This window comes from Caloenas nicobarica, chromosome 22 (assembly GCF_036013445.1).
Source record: "Caloenas nicobarica isolate bCalNic1 chromosome 22, bCalNic1.hap1, whole genome shotgun sequence".
NCBI lineage: Eukaryota > Metazoa > Chordata > Aves > Columbiformes > Columbidae > Caloenas > Caloenas nicobarica.
The window spans coordinates 5,397,448-5,418,336 of record NC_088266.1 but is presented as its reverse complement, the minus strand read 5'-3'; the positions used below and the strand labels follow the sequence as shown (position 1 = coordinate 5,418,336).

The window sequence follows — 20,889 nt, the reverse complement described above, 5'->3', positions numbered from 1 at the left end:
CGTTCACAGACCCACCCCCCCAGCCCCGAGGTCTTTGGGCACTTCAGGGGTGAAAAGATAATCAGGGGCATTTATCCCACGAGCCCTCAAGGTCCTGCTGAACACAAAGGGCATTGATCCATCCCCGCCGTTTCCTTCCAGTTTTCCTCTCTTCAAGCTCCCGCCAGCCCTGCAGCCCCGAGCTGGGCGGCGGAACTGCACTGCACAGCGGCAGCATCCACCAAACGCAGTCCCTGACGTGCTGGCTGGTGAGATAAAGCACAGAGGAGCTGCCCAAGGTCCTCGGCTGCCCTGTGCCGCAGGGCACGGCTCCTTGCAACGCTCGCAGCCCGCGGCCGCAGGGCTGCTCAACGGCAGACACCAGCCGCTTTGGGGGCATCGCCCAGCGGCCAGACAAGAGACGGTCGCCTCCGTTCCAAGCTGAGCTTCTTCCCGCTATCAGTACAATTCCTTAATATCCAGGAGGGTTTCTTGATCCAAAAATGTTCCAGCTTGCGACGCTGTGTCCATCCTGAAGTGACCGCCAGTGCGGATGCAGTCGGCTCTTCTTCGCAACAGAGCACGGTCAATACGAAGAAAACCCACAAAAACCCCAAACAGATGCTTTCTTCGTCACTGAAGGCAGAAGAACCACTTCAAATGTCAGAGATACATTCGCCTGACACGTCTCCAAAAGTCTGGTTTGGCCGCGTGCTCTTCCTGACTGTGTCAGATAGAGAAAGCCTCAGAATTCACAACATGCGTTTATGACCCCTCTGACAAGCTGCAAAAAGCAACCCAAAAAAACCCAAAGGTTTTCTAAGGAAAAAAAAAAAAAAGAGTCCAGTTCCATATAGGAATGCCCTATGGAAATGTTAATAGGGAAATAAACATAATCCATTTATTATCCATATCATGTCCATATCATGTGGCTTGCCTCTTAAGAGCTGAAAAAACAAACCCCAGGAAGACTTGTCGCTGTAATGGTGAAGAGAAGAAGAAGGAGAAGGAGGAGAACGGGAGAAGAAGAAGGAGAAGAAGGAGAAGGGGAGAAGGAGAAGGGGAAAAGAAGAGAAAGCAACCACGGAGTTTCCAGGAAACCTCACAATTTCTGCAATATGATTTCCTAGCTTCTCTTCAGGGACACGGATCTGGACACACACCAGCACACGGTCACTTGGTGTGTGGTCTGGTCAGCCAAAACTCCATCGCCTGCTTTTCTTCTCAGCCCACATCCTCTCTGTAATTAAATGGAGCTGCTTTTGCCCTCGCTGGCTTTCTAAGACCCTTGAAGAAGCTGAAGGGGAGGTCGAAAGAAGGAGGAAGAGGTTTCTGTTGTTTTCCTAAAGGTACTTTCTCCCACTGACACCTCTATGTTAGGTACTTTTTTCAAGATATCTCTAGTGTTCCCTTTGAAAACCTTTTAATACTCAGAAAATGAAAAAAAATACATATATAGTCCTGTCCAGTTCAGAAATTAAAAAAAAAAAAAAAGAAAGCTCTGTCAGGATACAATTCTAGGTGAGAATAACAACACATTGTTCCGTGTGTGTGTGTAAGGTAACAGGGAAAGGGGAAAATCAGAGGGGGAAGACAGCGCAGAAGTTTCCAGCTCTCACAGTACAGAAAGCTACTCGTTCTATTAGGTCTTGCAGCTCTGATTCCCAAGAACATTCATATTGGGGCCATCGACAGAGGGAAGAGAGCATGTTATTCAGATCATGTGTAAGAAAACTGATTTAGTTAACCAGTGACCATGTCCAAGCAAGTTTCCCATGGCTGAGACCATGAGACGACCCTTGCCTCAAGTTATGGAACAGAGATGGGACCAGCAAGGAAGGAGCAAGAACTCGAGGGTAAAAGAAGCCTATGGAATAATTATTTCCTTGTCTCCAGTTCACGATGGGTCAAAACTCAACACGTTGTCTCTAAGCTTGTGTGTCAGGTTTAACGTGCTTTCCTGGAAACACGGTACGTGTCACAGCTCTGCCTTACTCAGAACTGTGAGCGCTGGTCAGACTTTCCACTGAGTTACAATCCGTCGGTGGGCTGTGGTGGCATTGTTCAATACCACAATATTAAGGCATGCTGCATCACTCTGCTCTTAACTTGCATCTCATTACTGCAAGGTATACGTTCATTCATTAAGGGTATTAATTGGCTTGATCTTCTGGTCACAACCATACTGTTATTACACGTTTACTGCAACACAAAGGTCTTCCTGCAGTAGGAAGTGGTCTAGAGCCCCTCCAATAACCTGAAACGCCCTTGTTCCTGCCCTCTGCTTTCCGCCACACAGAAAGCAGAAATGGGTAAAGAAATAATAGCAATAATAAAACTGCTGTGGGAGTCCACAGCTGTTCCATGGGAGGCCAAACTTTTATCCATTCAGCCTCAACACGCACCAGATGCAAGAGGGGAGGCGTTGAACAGACGCAGAGATGAGGTTCTTGGGGACATGGGGTAGTGCCAGGGGTGGGTTAACAGTTGGACTCGATGATCTTGAGGGGCTTTTCCAACCAAAACTATGTTTTCTATGACCAGCAGAGGTAGAAGGCAACAAACCCCACTAGACACACACGTGGCCTTTGGCTGAGGCTCGGGGACAGAGACAAGGGAAGAAAACAATGCAAACTTGTGGACTGACTGCGGGCAGTGATGCAGGTGTGGGAACTGGCTCTCCCAGCAAAGCAATTAATTTATCCTGCGATTTCAGGTAATTACACTGCTAGCTGGGTATCTTTCCACAGTGTTGCACAGCCATAACCTGCATCTGCTTGCACGCTGCTGTCAGTGCTTCGCTTTACGATCAGACAGCACTCTGACTCACAAAGTGACATGAAAAGAGACACGGAGCTCACATGAATATAACCCCCATTTTCCATGTACTGCCTTGCTGTCAGAGCTTGCTCAAGGCAGATCTCCGCCACTGAGTTTATTTTCCACCCTAATTAGAAGCGCTTCCTGCCTCTCTCATTAACTCACAGTCATTTCTCATTGCAAGATAACTGGGGAGATGGTGGAGTTGGATCCGAATGCTCCCCACCCAGCTAAAGCACACGAAAAAACAGACTTTTTCGCTTCTGCTGTGTTTCTCCGTAGCATGAAGAGCTGTTGGAGAGGTAAAGGCTCGGACTGCTGGGTTGTGTTCCCCAACACAAAAGGAAGCATTTAAAAAAAAAAATAAATAAAGTACCTGCAAACCCTCCCTGTTGCTAAGCTAAGAAACAGCTGTACTTGGCAGAGAGAAGAGCAGGTTCAAGTCCAATGACAACTGCAAGGGGGGAAGAAATAAGGCTGAGAAGGGCTGGGGTGCAGAGATGCTCGTGTCCTGCAAAATGCTCTGTCTGTGCTGCCATTTGCACAAAGTTTCTCTAAACTTGGTCAAAGGATTTATAAACTCACTGGAGTTTCCTAAAAAAAACCAAAGGGTTGTTTAAACTCAACAGAAGCCACCACAAAACAGCAGAGGTCTGTGTTATAGGTGGCTGGAAAAACCTTTGCTGTTCCCCTGCAAGGTACCAGCTGGATGATGCTCAGGGAAGGTTCGGGCTTTGAATGCACAGCCTATTTTCTGCAGCTGCTGTCGCTTACCGGACAGAGAGGGTGAAATCTCCTGGGTTGCTCTTGCTGGGTCGGGCCAGAAAGCTGCCATGGACACCCCTGGTCAGGAGCAACTTCTCTGCCTCAATTCCGCTGATGTTGGGATGAAACCACCTGCAAAGAGCAAACGTGACATGTAAAAAACAGAGAAAAACCTCTAATATCCAGGGCACTAAACCTCTTGTTCTCCCCAGCAAGAGCACAAGCCTCAGGACTTTGGTCTCTCCCAAAGCAGCAATGCTCAGAGCTGGAGAGAAGAAAGGGTTTCCTTTGAAGCTCTGTCTGGGAAGGAAAGGACCACTCTGATCTGAAACACGCCGTGGCAGCGATGAGCTGCAAGAGGATTTCTTAACAAACGACGGTGCAAACACAGCGACAAATGCACGTTCCAGGCTCTCCCACTTTGCCCAGTCCGCAGAAAACGACAACTCTGCCCCAGCCCGAGCTAAGGCACCTTGGACGCTTCGACTTCAGGACACAGCGGAAAAGACAAAGAAAAGAGAGTCACCCTAAGGGGAAAAATGTTTCATCACATTGTGCGCTCCTTTAATGTAATCTTTGTAGTTTTTAAGTGTCATCAAACCACCTGCTGACCTCATTTCTGACGCTATCAGTCTCAATCAAGTTTTCTTGATGGAATTGCAAGAACCGGTGTTTCCCCAGGCTTTAACGCAGACTAAATATGCATAATAGACCAATGGTTTCCCATGCGGCACCAGTTTCACGGCTCGATTTTTCAGAAGCCGCTGAAAAAAATCCACTTTCCAAATGCCAGGCTCTTTTGAGTAATCTCACAAGTCAGACAAAGAGCACCCCAAACCTGAGAGCCACTCGGTTCTGAAAATATTGCTCAGGTTTAGATCATGCTCCAGCGGACAATTTCCACATGGGGCTGCTGAAATATCTGTCATGAGCAAGGAGGAGACGATGAGCCACTGTGTGATAACAAAGATAACTTGTTGCTTCTGAGCAAGAGAATAAGCCGCACACTCGAAATTCCCTTCAGAGTAAAGGACGATGTTGTAAGAGTTCCGACACAGGCGGGCAGGTCCGCGGCTGAACAAACCACTCAAAACTGCAAGATTTCGAGTTTTCCAAGCAAAGCGCAATGCGGGTTCTCAAGGGGAGCGTATTTGGAAATATTTAGTGAGCCGGTTTCTTGTACGCAGCTGTCTGCGGATGGGCTCAGCTAACGTGTTGTCCCCAAAAAGGGTTTGCAAGATTATCTCCATTGTTGCAGAGAAACGCGTAACCCCGAGCGCCCACCTTAGGAAATACACCCAAAGGCTAAATCTACAAACATAAGCACATGCACACTCATTAGAGCGTGTTTGTCTCCGAGATACACAGAGAAAAGGTCACGAAACGTCATCATCTCCTCCACAAGTTGGGATTTCCTCCCTCCCACCACAAGCCAAACAGTTTTGATTAAAAGATCCTTGGATCCTGGAGGAGGAGAGGTCTGTTAGGGAAGGGCCGTGGAAAGAACTGGTAAACAGGAATCCCAGCGTCTCCAAGCCTTGTATTCCTGACATCGCGAGAGCGACACTTCCATCAATCCCCCGTCTGCAGCGCCAGCACTTAAACCGAACCGCAAAACCGCTCCTGGCACGGGAACCAGCGCCGCTAATGGAGCTTAATGGAGCCCGGGGACAACGCGGAGCTGCCAAAGGCCACACATCGCGATCCCGCCGGGCGCCTAAAGGCAATAAGACCAGCACGAGATTGCTAGCCAGGAGGAAAAACCTAAGGAAATGTCTCTGGTTTAGCAGGGGGATGAGGCGCTGGGCTCCGGCGGCACCAGGAACAACAGGATTTTCTGTCCACCCTCCCTCCACGTGGAAGGACGGGTGTCCGGAACGGGAGGACCACGACCCTTTCGGTTTGCATCAGTCCCTCTTCAGCATCTTTTTCTCAGTGAAATATTGAGAGGGAACAGCAGGAACCACTTAAAAACACTCAAGAGTGGGACAGCGGTGTTTAACAACAGCTTCCCCTTTATTCGGGGAAAATTTGGGGCTCTGTCAACTTTTGTGTTGTCTTTGTGTCACTAAACAGAAACCTGGATGCTAAACGCCCTTAACGGCTCCCACTGCTTGGACAGGAACCAACCCATACACGCACACACAGAGCACTTGGTATTTAGCTTGTGAGAGACATAAACAATGAGCTGAGGGGAAAAAAAACTTTGCAGCCCTCACAAACAGAAGAGGGAGGAAAGGCGACTTCCAAATTCAGCGGGGGAAAAAAGGAAAAAAAAAAGAAAAAGAAAAATAGAAAAAAAGGGGAAAAGCCCTCTGAAAGCACAGTCACCTCTCCCAAGGATTTCTAGAACAAATAAAACCTCCCTGCACGGCTCATTGTCGCAGCACGGACGCACGGGCTGACCTTGAGCCGGCAAAGACACCACAGGCCTGTGGCACGACACGGGTATTTTCCAATTCAAGGTCATCTCCATTTGGGAATTCTGGTCCTGAAACGGAGCAGCTGCTCCCCAGAGGCTTTTCTGCCTGGACTACGTGGGAATTTGCGAAAGCATGAGGTTTGCTGTGGTACACATCAACTCCTCGTGCGGCCCCGAGGACTCGAGAGCCACCTCTCCCACTCACGGGGTGCTCTGGCACATCTGTTTCCAGATGCCAGCTCACTCCCTGTTCCTGTAAACAGTATAAAATAAAAGGAAAGTATAATAAAACAATAAAGATAATTCAACAAACAAACTCTTTGCCTGGTGAAGGTTGCCCCGTCCTTCTCTCTCAGTCACACCAAGAACTTGCCTGATCTAAAGCTCTCTGCAACTTCACCTTTTGGGGGAAGGCACAACTGCCACCGTCACTTTTTTTTTTTTTAAATTTTTTAATCAACATGGCTTGTTTTCCTCCTGACCTGAAGTAAAGCTATACTTGCAGCAAGCCTCTTCAGAGCTGCTTTTCACTACGTTTTTTACTGGAGTCCATTTGTTGGTAAGCAAAAGCAAGCCACAACAGAGCAGAGAAGAAGAAAGCACCGACCCACAGATCACATCTCTCACTAAACGGCAATACGAAAAACCTACAAGCAGCCCTTGACAGCCCCACAAGCTCCAGATGTGCATCAGGGGAGCAAGAACCACTCGCTTGCAAGTGAACCCTGGGCTTCGAGTCCCAGCTTTTGGGCTCACAGATCATTTATAGGAAGATCTGCAATATCCTGGGAAGGAAAACAAATAAAGAGGGTCCAAACTAGATCCCCAGCATATGGAAAAAACAAAACAAAACGCGCATTATTAATATCACACCGTTGTTTCGATGCCAGCAAATGCCACGTGTTATGGTGCAGCAGGTCATTCACCAACTGCTCGATCGTTGGTGCTTTTTGCAGAACTGAGTCACCCCTAAAGAATCACTTTAAATAAAAGCGGGGATCTAACAACTTTTCGTCTCTAGTGCTACAAGTAAATATACACCGGCTACTTCAGGCAATCCTGCTTTCCTGCAGAGAAATTGCATTTTCCTTCCATCGTCCTAAGATCAAATTTAAATTAAAAAGCCACCTGCAAGTGCCCTTCAGGAACCAAAGGCAGCAACTAAAGCTACACAAAGGAATTTATTGAAATAAACAGAGAGACTGGCTTCAAAACAGGCCCTGGGGTGGGAGCAACCTTCCAACAGGAGCTCTGCAAAAGGAAACCTTTCTCCGTGCTAAAAATTATCAAATACTTTCTCTTTAATTACTAAAGAGTTGTCTTTTCCATATACTATTACTCATTTCCTCTCCAACAGAAGCAGGAATGCTTTCTTCTGCTGGAATGCATCCTTGTGCCCCTGTCTTGGGATAAAACACAACAAATAATTGAGCAACACCCGTTACACCCTCAGAAATGTATAAAACAGGGCGCTTTTTTAAAGCCTAGCTGGGAATCCCGGTGTTCTAAACAGCTCCAGCAAACAGCCCACGGATAAAAAGCACCACACCTGAAATAATGATGCTGCTGGAATTATTCGGAGGCCGCTGGAGGTGGCATTGGGGAAGGGGGCTGCCAGCATCCCCATCCCCCAGCAGCTGAACTCTTGAAAAATCCCTGAGGTATCACAGAGGGATGCAGCTCCCAGCTGACACTTAGAGCTGTGCTGGGGCTTAAGATCCTTTAAACCTACAGGTAAACAATAAAATTCCAAAGTGAGGTCCGAAAGGAGGTGGAAGTTACTCCAGATCGCCACCTTTTCTTTTTCCTTTCAAGGAAGGTCCAACGTGCATCTTGCACAGAAGAGAAAGCTGCTGATTGAACACACCGGCTGCTGAGACTCATGGACCAGCAGACACGGGATGTCCACCCCAGAACAGTGCACACGTGAGAGCCAGAGTCACCACTGAAGACTTAGAATTATAGAATATTTTGGGTTGAAGGGCCCTTCCCAGCCCCCCCAGTGCCCCCCTGCCATGAGCAGGGACATCTGCACCAGCTCAGGTTGCTCAGAGCCCCGTCCAGCCTGGCCGGGGATGTCTCCAGGGATGGTTCAGCCACCACCTCTCTGGCCAACCTGGGCCAGGCTCTCACCACCCTCAGAGTTAAAAGGAATTGCCACGGGGCTCAGGAACAGCGTGTCCCCAGGGTCTCACCGCGCTCATTTTGGGGCATCCCCAGAGAAGCCAGCACCAGGTGCACACTTACTGCAGCCCCTCTGGTTTGAAGGCAAATTTAGCCCAACGTCAGCAAGAGAATCTGGAGCATTTGTGACGGTAAATCGTCCTTTTTTGTTAGGCTTGGAGAGGATCAAAGCAAACGCGGCTCAAGAGACGCCGCCGCCCACGCACTTCGTGTGTGGTTAGAGCTGTTCGGTTCAACACAAACTCCAACCCAGCGAGATGAGGCGGTTTAAGAAACTGGAAAAAGGGGGAGGAGGGGACCAACCGCCACCAGACTTTGCTTCTGCCATGAGCAGGGGTCCGCACTCGGAGCAGACGCTGTCGATACGAGGCAGATGGATTTTCTGGTTCCACAGCCAGAGATGGCCCATCCCCACCGCTGCGAAGGATGCAGCCCCTGCCTGTGGAGACAGCCAAGCAAATATAATAAACATATCATAAACAATCCAAGCTTCTTCCAGCAGCAAAACAAGGAGGCTGCCTTGTGGGAGCAGGCGTGACGTGGGGCAAGTGCTTTGCAAGGCGAAGTTTCCTATTCAGCAAACTGGAAGAACATCTTCAGAGCTGCTTAAAGGACCCAGACACTTATTATCTGTTTACAGTGAATATAAAGACCCATGAGTTTGTGTTTGCGCACAAGAGACATTCCTTTCGATGCTGAGCAGCGAAGGGTACGAACCATTTGAGCTCTCACAAAGCAGCCGGAGCAGAAGTGAAGTGGGACAGGAACAGTTCGCTCTCTGTAAGGTCATTAATCCTTAGAATGGGTCTAGTCGGTGCAAATTTCTGGGCTGAGTGAACATTGCTGTCCCATTCCTGTGAGAAACCTCTGATACGGACGAGGAACGCTCACGAATTGGTGTTCTGGCTTGGAGAATAGAGAAACAGGTCTTTTTTTTGAGGGAGATTGCCTTAGACCCTGCTGCCTCTGGGAACGGGAAGGAACAGCGGGATTTGGGCAATATCTTGCCCACACACTCGGCGAGGCTGCTCTGGCCTCGCCTGCCTGGCATCTCGGCCAAGGTACCTGGTTACAGCAGCAAACCCAGAACAAACAGCAATATTTGACCCGTTTGTTCGAGGGATGCTGCCTGCCAAAGAGATCAGTATCCATCACACTCACTGGTTTCCATGAAAAATGAAAAAGGCATTCCCCACTTGCAGGTTTGGGGCTTTCTGCATATGATTCAGGGTAGGAAGCAGCTTCAGGTGCTTGAGGGTGGTAAAACACCAGCCCAGGCTGCCCGGAGTGTGAAACAGCCGCGGCGGCAGCAGCGAAACCTCCGCCTACACCCCTGCCCATCAGACGATGCCCTTTGCAAACAGCAGCAGCGTCCCCAACGCTCCCCCGCGTCACGTTCGAAGAGCGGGGTTTAATTCACCGCCCACGTTCTGGTTCGAAACTCAAGACGCCACACTCAGAAACGGTCTCGTACGCAGCTTTTCCATCAATGTCGCTCGCAAGGCAGCACCCTGGGGAGAGCGGTTTCGGTCGCAGAAACTGGTTTTAGGCAGAGATTAGCAGTGGCCTCTGACTACATGGGTAAAATCAGTTTTCTGATTTTTTTTTTTTTTTTTTTGCCATTTAATCCCAGTTTCAATCCTGCCCCTGGAGAGCTGGAGGAAGGCGGCTGGACAGAGCCGGGGCTGCTGTCCTGGGGGTGGAGGCGGCTTTTGCTGCAAGGGGCAGAGGACAGCACACGCACAAACCCCAGAGACAGCAGCAAAAACACTCCAGGAGCCTCACAAAAGGCTCTTTCCCTGCAGGCCTTACAAAAACAGGAGCAGCCAACACCCTCCTGGCAGGGAGCTGGTGCAGACAGTTTCCATTTACCAGCTCTGGAGCCTCAGTTGGCATTAATTGTTAATTAATATAAATCCACATCTGTCCTGTCTCCCTGACACACGCAAGATTCTGCGCTCATCGAGTTCCGATGATTCAGTCCCTTTGTCCAAATTATGCCAGTCCGTGCTTGCCATTGGCACATAGTGCTCTTTCCACACGCTGTCCCATTCATTCGCCTCCCGAGCCATCCCCTCCGTCCCCCAAAAGCAGCAACACATCCGTGACCTGCCACAGCCTCTTAGCAAAGGGTTTCAGGGTGGCTAGGCGTCAGAGGAATGATTTTTCCTAAGAAACGGGATAGCTTGTTAAATCTGGCTGACATCAGGACAGAGGGAAATCCCTCCAAGGACAAATGCTACAAAAAACTCCAGTCAGGTAAATAGCATCAGTTCCTCTGCCTGAGACGGCTGCACGGGCCAACCCACCACCCAGAGGAGCTGCCGTCTCGCTGGGGTCCCAGCCTCTCTGCTTTGCAAAGTCTGCAAGGGTTCACGCCGCTTCTCTGCCTCCACGTGAAACTGCTAAAATCAGCATTTTGACTGATGCTCTTTCCACTTCGGAAACAGACCCCGCTCTTTTCTCACACCGCACCAGCCCGGGCGAAGCGCGCAGCTGCAGGATGCCCTCCTGCATCTCTAGAGCCCTGACTGGGCTCTTAACCACGGAGATGAGCTGCTACGCCATCCAGGGCAGCGATGCTCCAGCTGTGCGCAGGAACATTTCCATCACTAACGTGGCTACTGTGTACCCAAGACACTGTCTGGACTGATAAAGATCATAGAATCATGGAATAGTTTGGGTTGGAAGGGAACTTAAAGCTCCCCCAGTGCCCCCCTGCCATGAGCAGGGACATCTGCACCAGCTCGGGTTGCTCAGAGCCCCGTCCAGCCTGGCCTGGGATGTCTCCAGGGATGGTTCAGCCACCACCTCTCTGGCCAACCTGGGCCAGGCTCTCACCACCCTCAGGGCCAACAATTCCTTCCTCACATCCAGCCTGAATCTCCCTCCTTTAGATTAAAACCATCACCCCTTGTCCTACCGCAACAGGCTCTGCTGAAAGATACGGTCCATGATACAGGTTCACTTCTCTAAAAAAGGCAACGATCTAAAACGCCAAGAGTCTAAACGCAATCACACGGTCACCTGTTATCTCTCTGGGGAAACCCAAGACTATCAATCGGGTCATCGGCTCAAAAAAAAAGCCATTTCCAGCTGAAAGAACAGAAACTTCAAATGCAGACATTTCCTTTGTGGAGAACACTTCTACTCACAGCGCACAGCACATGATTTTCACTCTGTGTTAGGGAAGCTTGGGTGAACTTTACAGAGAAAAGGTCACGTTCTTACCCTTCTTGCTAGATACCCGGCATGACAAATTTGCTCTGGGGGAAAAAATTTTTTTTTTAAAAAAAAAAAGAGATATAAGACTGAGACATTCATATTTTTCCTTTTGACCCAAACAAGCACTTGCCAGGTGGAAGGCTGTGACACAAAACACAAAGCCGAGTACTTTCCTATGGATGCTGGTGGCTCTGCAGCCCATCAGCGCATCTTTTCTGCATCCCTGTTCAGCATCTCACGAAGCAGCCGGGATCAATTCCTGCCGACCGCTCAGCAGGGGCCTTCGGCACACGAGCTGCCCCATTTTCTATAATATTAATTCTATAATATTTCTGGTGCCCATTTAGTCACACACCTGTTTTGACGGCATTTCTACCTGGATTTTTCAGCTCTAGTTTTAGAACCAGAACTCACCCCAGCTTCAGGAAAGGCAGAGGAAGATCAGCAGGTGTAAAGGGAGAAGAGCTCACAGGAGATGCTGATTTCACAGCGACTTGTCTCGGTGATGCTTCCAGCAGCCAAGCTTAGCCTGGACCAAACCCAGGCTGAAGCCTGATCCCCCCCGCCCGCGTGCACGTTAAGCCAGAGCTTCTGTAGGCTCAGCCTATCGTGGGGACTTCCTCACAGCCCATCCCACGGCGCCGATATGGAAAAACCTCCTTCACCATCACGTCTTGCACTCCCCAGATAAACGCCCTGCAGTGACGAGGAAAGGAAACCATGGCCAAATTTAAGATCCAGGACAGAAAGCACAACACACAAGATCCAAGCTGCTGGGGAAAAAAAAAAAAAAAAAAGACACAAATTTTGCCCGATAATTCTCAGTTTCCACAGAATGGGAGAGGCAGACCGTGGTGTATCAGGCCAACAAGCATTTCAACACCGGTTACACTCACCTGCACCAGCAGGAAAGTGGCTGCTGGGGCTCTTCCAATTGCCCAGAGGATTTACACCCATGTTCCCTTAATTAAAAAAAGGTGTAACTAAGTCCCTCGAGCTGTTTTGAACGCATCAGCCACAAAGGTGTGCGAGGTTATTATTTTCACCGGCAGTTTCCAAATTTTCTGAATTAATTCTCTGAATCAAACTTCCATTTAAATCAGCCTTTTCTACACAAAGGGTAGATTAGAAACCTCAGCCAGAGAAAGAGCTACTACTCTCAAGAAGTCTAATAGTGGGCGAAATCTCTTTTGAGCTCCCTCCATTCGTGGAAGTTACTGGCCTGTATATTACAGATGGTTTTGGTCTCATAAAGCAAGTTAAAATTAAATCGCAGGCCCACCTGCCAGACGGTTGGGGCATTAAAAATACATATTGCCAGCCAGCACCGAAACCAGCCCAGCTGTTGTCTGACTGACAGGCTTCCTCCTGGAGCTGAAAAGTTATTTGTTTAGCTGCTTTGCTATGATCCAGCGAAGCAGAACACACCCCGAGAAGAGACCAGAAACTGAGAAACCAGCCGTTTCTGCAGCCCCGGGATGCTCTTGAGATGCGAGGGAATGTCAACCACCACCAACTTCCATTATGTGAATCCCTGCAGAGCCGCCCACGCCCAAGGAAGGAAGGAAGGAAGGAAGGAAAACCCAAGGCATGCTCCGCATTACGCTCCATGGCAAAGAGCCACGGCCACTTGCACAACGATCCTTTTGCATTTACCAAGCTCCGACGCGGCTCCAGACACAGCCCAGTTCCTGCCCCGGATCCGTTCCCCGCTGTTCTTCACACGTGTGCTTGCAAACGGGTGGTTTCGCGCTCCTTTCCCTGCTCCAGCAGAGCCTTTCATGTACAGCTGCTTTTATTCTTCACGCCCCGAATAACCTCCAAACTTTCCAAACTGCCCTTCTGACTAAATGTTGGCATTTCGTGCAGTTTGTACGTACTTACAAAATTCAGCTCGAGGTGTCCAGCACCTTGAAGTTAGTTCTCCAACACGGGCAAACTAGTTATCAGCAGACAAAAGCGTGCTCAGCTAGAGACACGGCGAGGGAAACGGAGATACGCGAGTAACTATCAGCACAGCGTCTCTAACAAGGTAACGCAAGATATATATCTAATAACGTCACAAAATAACATACTGCTCACGGCAGGGATAACCTCTCCCGGGCTGCAGTCAGCACCAAAAGCCTCTTCGGTAATTGTATTAACAATAATCATACAAACGAAACTGCGAACATGCCGTTTCCCAGTGCTGAAGCCAGCACAAGGAGAAAGTCACCATCACCCTGAGCTGCAGAGTCATCTGAAGGGGAGTTTCCACTGGAGAATCTTGCACTTCTGCAGAGAATTTGCTAATCTGCAGCTAACGAGCACTGTTAATCACTATTCCCACCCTAACAGTGCCCACATCTCCGCAGGTACCCTCTGTTATTAGCTCATACGTCCCCATAGCACAAGTGGAACCTTTCTGAGCGATAACTACACAATCTCCCCTTCGCTTTGCGCCCACTCAGAAATACCGGCTTTGTTAAAAATAGCAGCCAGACACACACGGAACAGATATCCTACCTCACCATAACTGGCCAAGGCTCCTGAGCCAGCAGAGAGATTCGTTAGTCCACAGAAACCACAGGCCAGCCCAAAAGGCTGTAAGATTCGGAGGATGTGGGAGGTGGGGAGAGCTCGCTCTAGGATGCGAAAGGCAGTTTGCTGCCTGGTAGGAACGTCCCAGCCTCCAGCATCCTTCAGGAGGGTTGGCCAAGGTGGTGGAGCCTGGAAAGTTTCAAGTGAAGAAGCGACAGCTCGTTATTTACCAAAAAAACAGCCCGGCTTATTCTGGAAGGGATGGGGGGTGGAGAGAAGAAAAGGAAGTCATCTCGTTCTCTTATCGGTGCAAAGCCAGCAGCTGTGAATTGAGAGTTTAGGAGGGGACTGGGGAGGGTAACCACCACGTGATGACGTCCGTCTGTCAGCTTATGGGCAGCCGAAACTAAAGAAAAGAGAAAGAAGAAAGAACGGCTAGTGGGTGAAGTTATATTCCATGGAGCTCACTTCTTATGAAATCTTCCTCCTCCGTGTGCAGCAGCAAGAGAGATTTCTGCTCCAGAACTTCAGCGCTGAGCAACTGCTGAAACAGCCATCATAGAATCACAGGACGGTTTGGGTTGCAGGGACCGTCCCAGCTGCCCCAGTGCCCCCCCTGCCACGAGCAGGGACATCTGCACCAGCTCGGGTTGCTCAGAGCCCCATCCAGCCTGGCCGGGGATGTCATCGTCACCTTCAGCATCGGCTCGGGGATGTGGGCTCTGCTCCTGCGGGGACCAGGACCGTCACGCTTCTCTGGGAGGAACCTTCGAGACACCCAGAAACATCTTTGCATCTTTGCATCTTTGCATCCCTTGCTTGCTTTTTGGCTTTCCTAATCCCAGCCACTTCACACCGGTGCCTAAAGTCAGATGGCCCAAGCATCTCAACATGTCCAGGTCCAGCGTATAACGTGGAGAAACAGCAAGGTTTACAGGGAGAGATATCATCTTTTATAAGGTCAGATGATATGATTGGAAAATGCAGACAAGCTTTCAGGCACACAGACCTTTCCTCAGGCCACCCCTGGGCAGAAGGAACTTGTGTCGTCAGTCTTGCAAGAAGCCAAAGGCTGTGGTGACAGAGGACAGCTCCACTCTTCCAAACAAAGCCTAAAACCATAACCGATCTCCTCCTCGCAGCTCAGCGAGCTGGGGAGGAACCACGACACCCAGTCCCAGCAAACCTGGGACCATTACAGCCCTGCAGCTGGCCAAATAGCTCATTCCTGCCTCGTTCTTAGCATCCTTGCATCACCAGCTTCATGCAGGAGGAAAAACAAGAGCTCAGAGGCTGTCCCCTTGTGTAAATATACATCAATCAAGGTATTAAATGGCTGGGAATGCGGCTGCTTCTGCAATCCTGAGTATTTAGTCCATTATCCCGCAGACACTTAGCACAATTATGGTTGCTCTGCGGCTGGCCTTTAACGTGCCAACAGAGCAGCTGAGGCACAGAGGAGATTAGAGATCAGCAACAGCCCCGACCGCAAAGCCGAGTGCTTCCCATCCCACCGCAGTGAGCTGGGAAACGCTGGGCAGGACGGGGGGACTGGGGGAACGGGAGGTGACGAGCACAGAGCTGGGTCTCATTTTATGGTTTGTCCCCACCCGGGTGGCTTCTCCTCCTGCTGAAGGAGGAAGAGCAGCTGAAGAAGGATGCTCACTTCCACGTAAAAGCTAAGAACGCCAGAGAGAGACTCGGAGCAACCTAGAGATGGGATTCCTGCTCGTGGAGAGGATCCAGGCAGCCCTCCAGCTTCTCCCTTTGCTCCCCGGGTGCCTGGTGCAGCTGGTGGGATCATCCCACAGAATAACGAGGTGCTGGGCTCAGTGGCAAGGCAATAATACACCCCATCTTCCCTTAGCTCGGTTTAGCACCACCTCTGCACGTTCTGCTGTTCCTGCTGCACCTGCTATGATGGGTAAAAAAAGGACACGTCCAGACTAGAGGCAGAGTTTCAACGTTTTGTAGGTTAACTGCTGTAAGACACCTGTTCAGCCAGAACCTCTTGTCCTTACTTTGTAATGCCAGCGCCGTAGCATCCATGACAATGTCACCACCCTGAACACATGCCATCCTGTACAGCAGCCACCAAATGGCACCCCAACCGAGCAACACTCCTGCCGTGGTTTTCAGGGGATTTGGTGAGATTCCAGCGTTCAGAAACAACCAGCTTTTGCTCCAATTTGGAGGGAACACAGGCATCACACACTGCAGAAATGTCAGAGTCCGAAATATCAAAAGCCTTAAAGCACCAGAGAGGATTTAGCGTGGCTGTTCCGCACAGGGCTGAGCTGGCTTGGGGCTCCTGGCACTGCTTTTTCATCCTTTCACCATTTCTCTGGGTTATTCCCCAAGCCCAGCAGTGTTGCTTTTAGTAATATTGCAAGTCTTGGAGAAGGAATCCTAAACCGTGGCTCGTGGCCAACCCTGCACAGAACTTACAGGTGCAGGAAGGCTCAGCAGCCTCTTTTTCTGGGATATTTCTGCATAGAAACTAGTGTTGCTCTAGCAGGAAAAAAGGACTCTACACAGCAATGAAGCCTCAAAAAAATTATTTCCTGTGTCTGGGAAGGGCATTGCTTGGAACTGGCACTTGTGCTTTGATTCTAGGGCTAAGAAGACAGCTCAAGATGGATTTTCTGCTGAGATTACCCTAACAGCCAACAGGCAAACTCTGCCGAATACACTCAACAAAATATCCACAGAATAAAACCACATCCTCTCTCTGTGTCATCGTTCCAAGGCTGAAAGCGACACTAAACGACAAGCCACGTTCTGCCAAGGAAGAGCCGAACTGCCGTCTGACAACCACGGACATCAGCGATTTCACAACTGGACCAGGACTTTCCTTTGTTTACCACCAGCGCTTCCGTGCAAACCTGCGCTTTAAAATATCCCCCAGTTTCCTACTTAACGCTCGGACACTTTTCCTCGCTCGTGCGGGCAGACAGCACTGCCCGCCAATGGCCAGACATCAGAGATGCCAGAGATAACAGCTGCAATGATACAGCAAAAAGGGGAAAAAAAAAAAGTAGGTTACACTGTGCTGGCTCTGTGGAGCTGTGTCTTCCCTTCCCACAGTACATAAATCCTATACGTATTTAGATATACTGCCCACAAGCCTTGGAGCAAATTAACATGGGACCAAAATGCTTCTACGTTGCACTTTATTGCTCCGGGGCTGGATGAGCCAAACTGTCCCAGGCACATGGGAAGAGACCACGCAAAATATTAATAATATCCATCCCAGGGCTGGGAGGAGAACGCTGAACAGGAAGACATCTCTGCTTTCTTCTGCATCACTGATGTCAAAAGACTTCCTATCTACTCAGCACTGGAGAAAAATCTCTAATTAATAGAGATTTAATTAAATAGCCTCCAAGGTGCTGGGTGAATGGAAAGCTGGGCAAGGCGCAGGTCCAGCAGGTGCCCACAGGGCAGTGGTTGCCCCTCCGTGCCCCACGGCAGCCCCTGGCCAAAGTGTCCTCCATGGTTGGTTTATGCCCCTTTGCTCCATCTGCTGGTTAGAAAGTTTTCAAAGCTGTGTAGAGCAGATGTGCTGCTCCCTTGCATGGCTTGTAGAAGAGGTTCCGCCTAAACACGAGGAGAAACTTCTTTACTTTGAGGCCCTGGACCAGGCTGCCCAGAGAGGTGTGGAGTCTCCTCCTCTGGAGACATTCAAACCCTCCTGGACGTGACCCTGTGCGATCTGCTCTGGCGACCCTGCGTTAGCAGCTGGGTTGGACTGGGTGTTCTCCAGTGGCTGGACTGGATGGTCACCAGTGGTTGGACTGGATGGTCACCAGCGGTTGGACTGGGGGATCTCTAGTGGTTGGACTGGATGGTCACCAGCGGTTGGACTGGGGGATCTCTAGTGGTTGGACTGGATGGTCACCAGCAGTTGGACTGGGGGATCTCCAGCGGTTGGACTGGATGGTCACCAGCGGTTGGACTGGGGGATCTCTAGTGGTTGGACTGGATGGTCACCAGCGGTTGGACTGGGGGATCTCTAGTGGTTGGACTGGATGGTCACCAGCGGTTGGACTGGGGGATCTCTAGTGGTTGGACTGGATGGTCACCAGCGGTTGGACTGGATGGTCACCAGATGTCCCTTCCAAGCCCACAAGCCAACACAGTCAAGGAGCCCAGGAGATCCCACGGTTAACCAGCCCTTCCTCATCCCGCAGCTCCAAGTACCACAACGAAATAAATTAATACTTAGGGCAACAAGGAAGCAAGGCAAGAGCAGAACCTCGGACGAGAGGGACCAGACGGGTGGCCTCATGCTCCAGCATCTTGGCTTTCCCTCCCACTTGGCAGCAGGGCCGGCAGGAGCAGAGGGACATTCCTGCTGTGTCCCCCCTACCCTGACACGCCACCTTCGCCTGCCACGATCCGCCGCAGCCCGCGGCATCACGTGCGTTCTTGCTGAGCCCAGAAATCCTCGGCTTTCGGGATTATATAACCGGACGAGCTAATTAAAAATGGGGAGGTTTATTTCAGACCCGGGCAGGGTGACAAGACGAAAATATAGCCCACGGCAGGCCCATGTCCCCTTTGAAGAGTCGCCAAGGCTATTTTTTACCTAGATACATCATGAAGAATTGGAAAGAAAAAAAAATACCACAGCTATATTTAGAATTTAATCAGTGGCAGGGCTTGTTACACCTTTTAGAGGGGAGACTGATGGAAATATTTTAGGAGGGTGGGAGGAAGGGAGGAACAAACAAATAAACAAAACTCCCCCCAAAACCACAAACCAAGGACAAATATAGCCCTGGCAACCACCCTACATGGTAGGGATGCTGCTCAAGGGTGTGAAGGGGGATTTTTTTGTTGGTTTGGAATTAAATCTTTGCCACCTTCCCACCCTCTCGAAATCGCCAAGGCCAAACAACATGTCCCGAGGGATGTGCTCTCATCTGCCCACGTCAAATATTCACAGTTACCCCAATTTCCAAGGCTGTTCAACTGTCCTGTCCCCTCTGTCACGGGCTGCGGAGGGGGACGTCGAGTCACAGTAAACCCTGCCTGGTTACCCTGGAGGTACCATCTCGCAGAGACGGCGATATTGCTAATCGCTAATTGCTTACCCTCACTGTGAGCAGATCCTGCCTCAGTTTCTCCAAGGGGGGCTGTATGGCAGAGCCTCCCAGTCCTTCCGTGGCCAGAAAGCCCAATATTCCCAGTCCCACCCTCCCAGCCCACCCGACAGATGCTTTGGCTGCAGCTGGATCACAGCGACGACCTTTCCACGTGGGACCTGCCCGGGACACCCGTGACAGCCCCAGCAGCTGCTGCAGGAGAGCAGCAGCTCCATGAGCCCGCGAGATGTTGAAGTGGATGTCTCCTCCAAGTACACCCCTCAGCCTCTGCAAGCAGGCAGAGGTCTTTGGAGAGCGCCACTGATACAAGCGGCAGCATCGGCTATTTGCAGAAAAAAAAAAAAAAAGCAGCATATACAGGAAGCACACAGTTCCTGATTTCCAGCCTGCTTTAATGCGAAGAATTTCCTTCTTCCCCTCAGACTCGCGCAGGAAGCCTGCAAACAGACCAGCCCCATAATCTGATTAAGCCCCATCCTACGCACGTTTCCTGGAACACGCAATTGGGCTGCAGAGGCCACTTTCCATCCCTCGCCACCACTCAGCCCGTAAGGCAGCAAGTGCAGCCCTGCCCAAGGCACTGCCTGGGGTGCAGGCGGTGAAAAAGCAACAGAATAAAACCGTTTCTACAGCAGCCTTAGGAGTATTTCTCCCCCCACCCTGCTCCCAACACCTCCTCAGAGGGCACGGGTCTGGTTTTAGCTTGGAAATAGGTATTAGCTCCATTCATCCCTCAGGGCAGGGGTGGTGGATGCCCCATCCCTGGAGACATCCCCGGCCAGGCTGGACGGGGCTCTGAGCAACCTGAGCTGGTGCAGATGTCCCTGCTCATGGCAGGGGGGGCGCTGGGGAGGTCCCTTCAACCCAAACTATTCCATGATTCTAAGTTTCCCGAGAAGAACCACCTCCTAGAAACCCAAATAATTTAAAGCCTGCTGGAAGCAGCACCAGAAGGAGCTGTGGTACCACCCAGCCGCAGAGAGAACTCGCCCTCGATACAGCTTTGGCAGCAGGAGCTGGACGACTGGCTTTGCCTTCGGTGTGCTCTGCCTTACCCTGCCGCTGCAGACGGCGAGGAATTCTCCTTGGCAGCCCGCAAAAGAGATACAGCTGCAGCCGAGAAATGTGTTCCAGGGCTGAGAGCGCTTCATTTGTCTTGGGATTGCAACGAAAGCGGCTCACGCTGCCTTGGGGGAAACTGTGGGATGCTGGATGGCCTGGTCCAGAAGCCTCTCCTAATCAAAGCTATTGAACAAGGCTATTAACCATTATTATTACCTCACTGGAATAGGAGAGAGAACAGTATATTTATGCATTTCGTGACCTGCAATAAGGAACTTGCCCTCTCTGGATATAAACAGTATGCTGGGCGCTTGTAATTGAAGTGTAATTTAAGTTGCTGCCCATATTCTCACCCTCATTTATCATAGCAAAGCCTGGTGAAAAAGCATGTCTGCTCCTTTCACTAATAGAGCATTTCCCATCTCTCACCTCCCGTCCTGTCAAGGCACCATGTGTATATACAGGTTTGCATAAAAGCCTTTGAGCTTTGATTCTCTGGTCAGAGCCTGTGCCCAAAGACATCTTCATGTCTGAAGTGCTGAAGTCCTACCTGAAGAGATGGAGATGAACAGCTCGAAAAAAACGGCCAAAGGACATTTCTGAGCTTCCAGGACCTGCACTTCAGGGACAGAGCAGCCATGGGCTTGAGCAACAGCAACATCCACAATCATCCTGAGTCCAGCCACCGCCGCCCCAAGCTCTGCCCACAATGTGGTCTTGAGGAACATCCAAGATGCCAAAACACTGACCTGCTTTTGCTTCCTGGACCAGAAATTACCACATCCCCGCCACCACTCAAGT

The 20,889-nt window shown here is 50.3% G+C and overlaps 1 protein-coding gene across 1 annotated transcript in view; it reads right to left on the bottom strand.

Annotated features, from left to right (window-relative positions):
• Window positions 1–20,889, bottom strand: part of LOC135997365 (tyrosine-protein phosphatase non-receptor type 11-like) — a 36,245-nt gene that overhangs the window by 12,089 nt on the left and 3,267 nt on the right. The window contains exon 2 of the mRNA XM_065649892.1: window positions 3,574–3,696. Coding sequence (XP_065505964.1) covers window positions 3,574–3,696 — 123 coding nt within the window. The remainder of the gene's footprint in view (window positions 1–3,573; window positions 3,697–20,889) is intronic.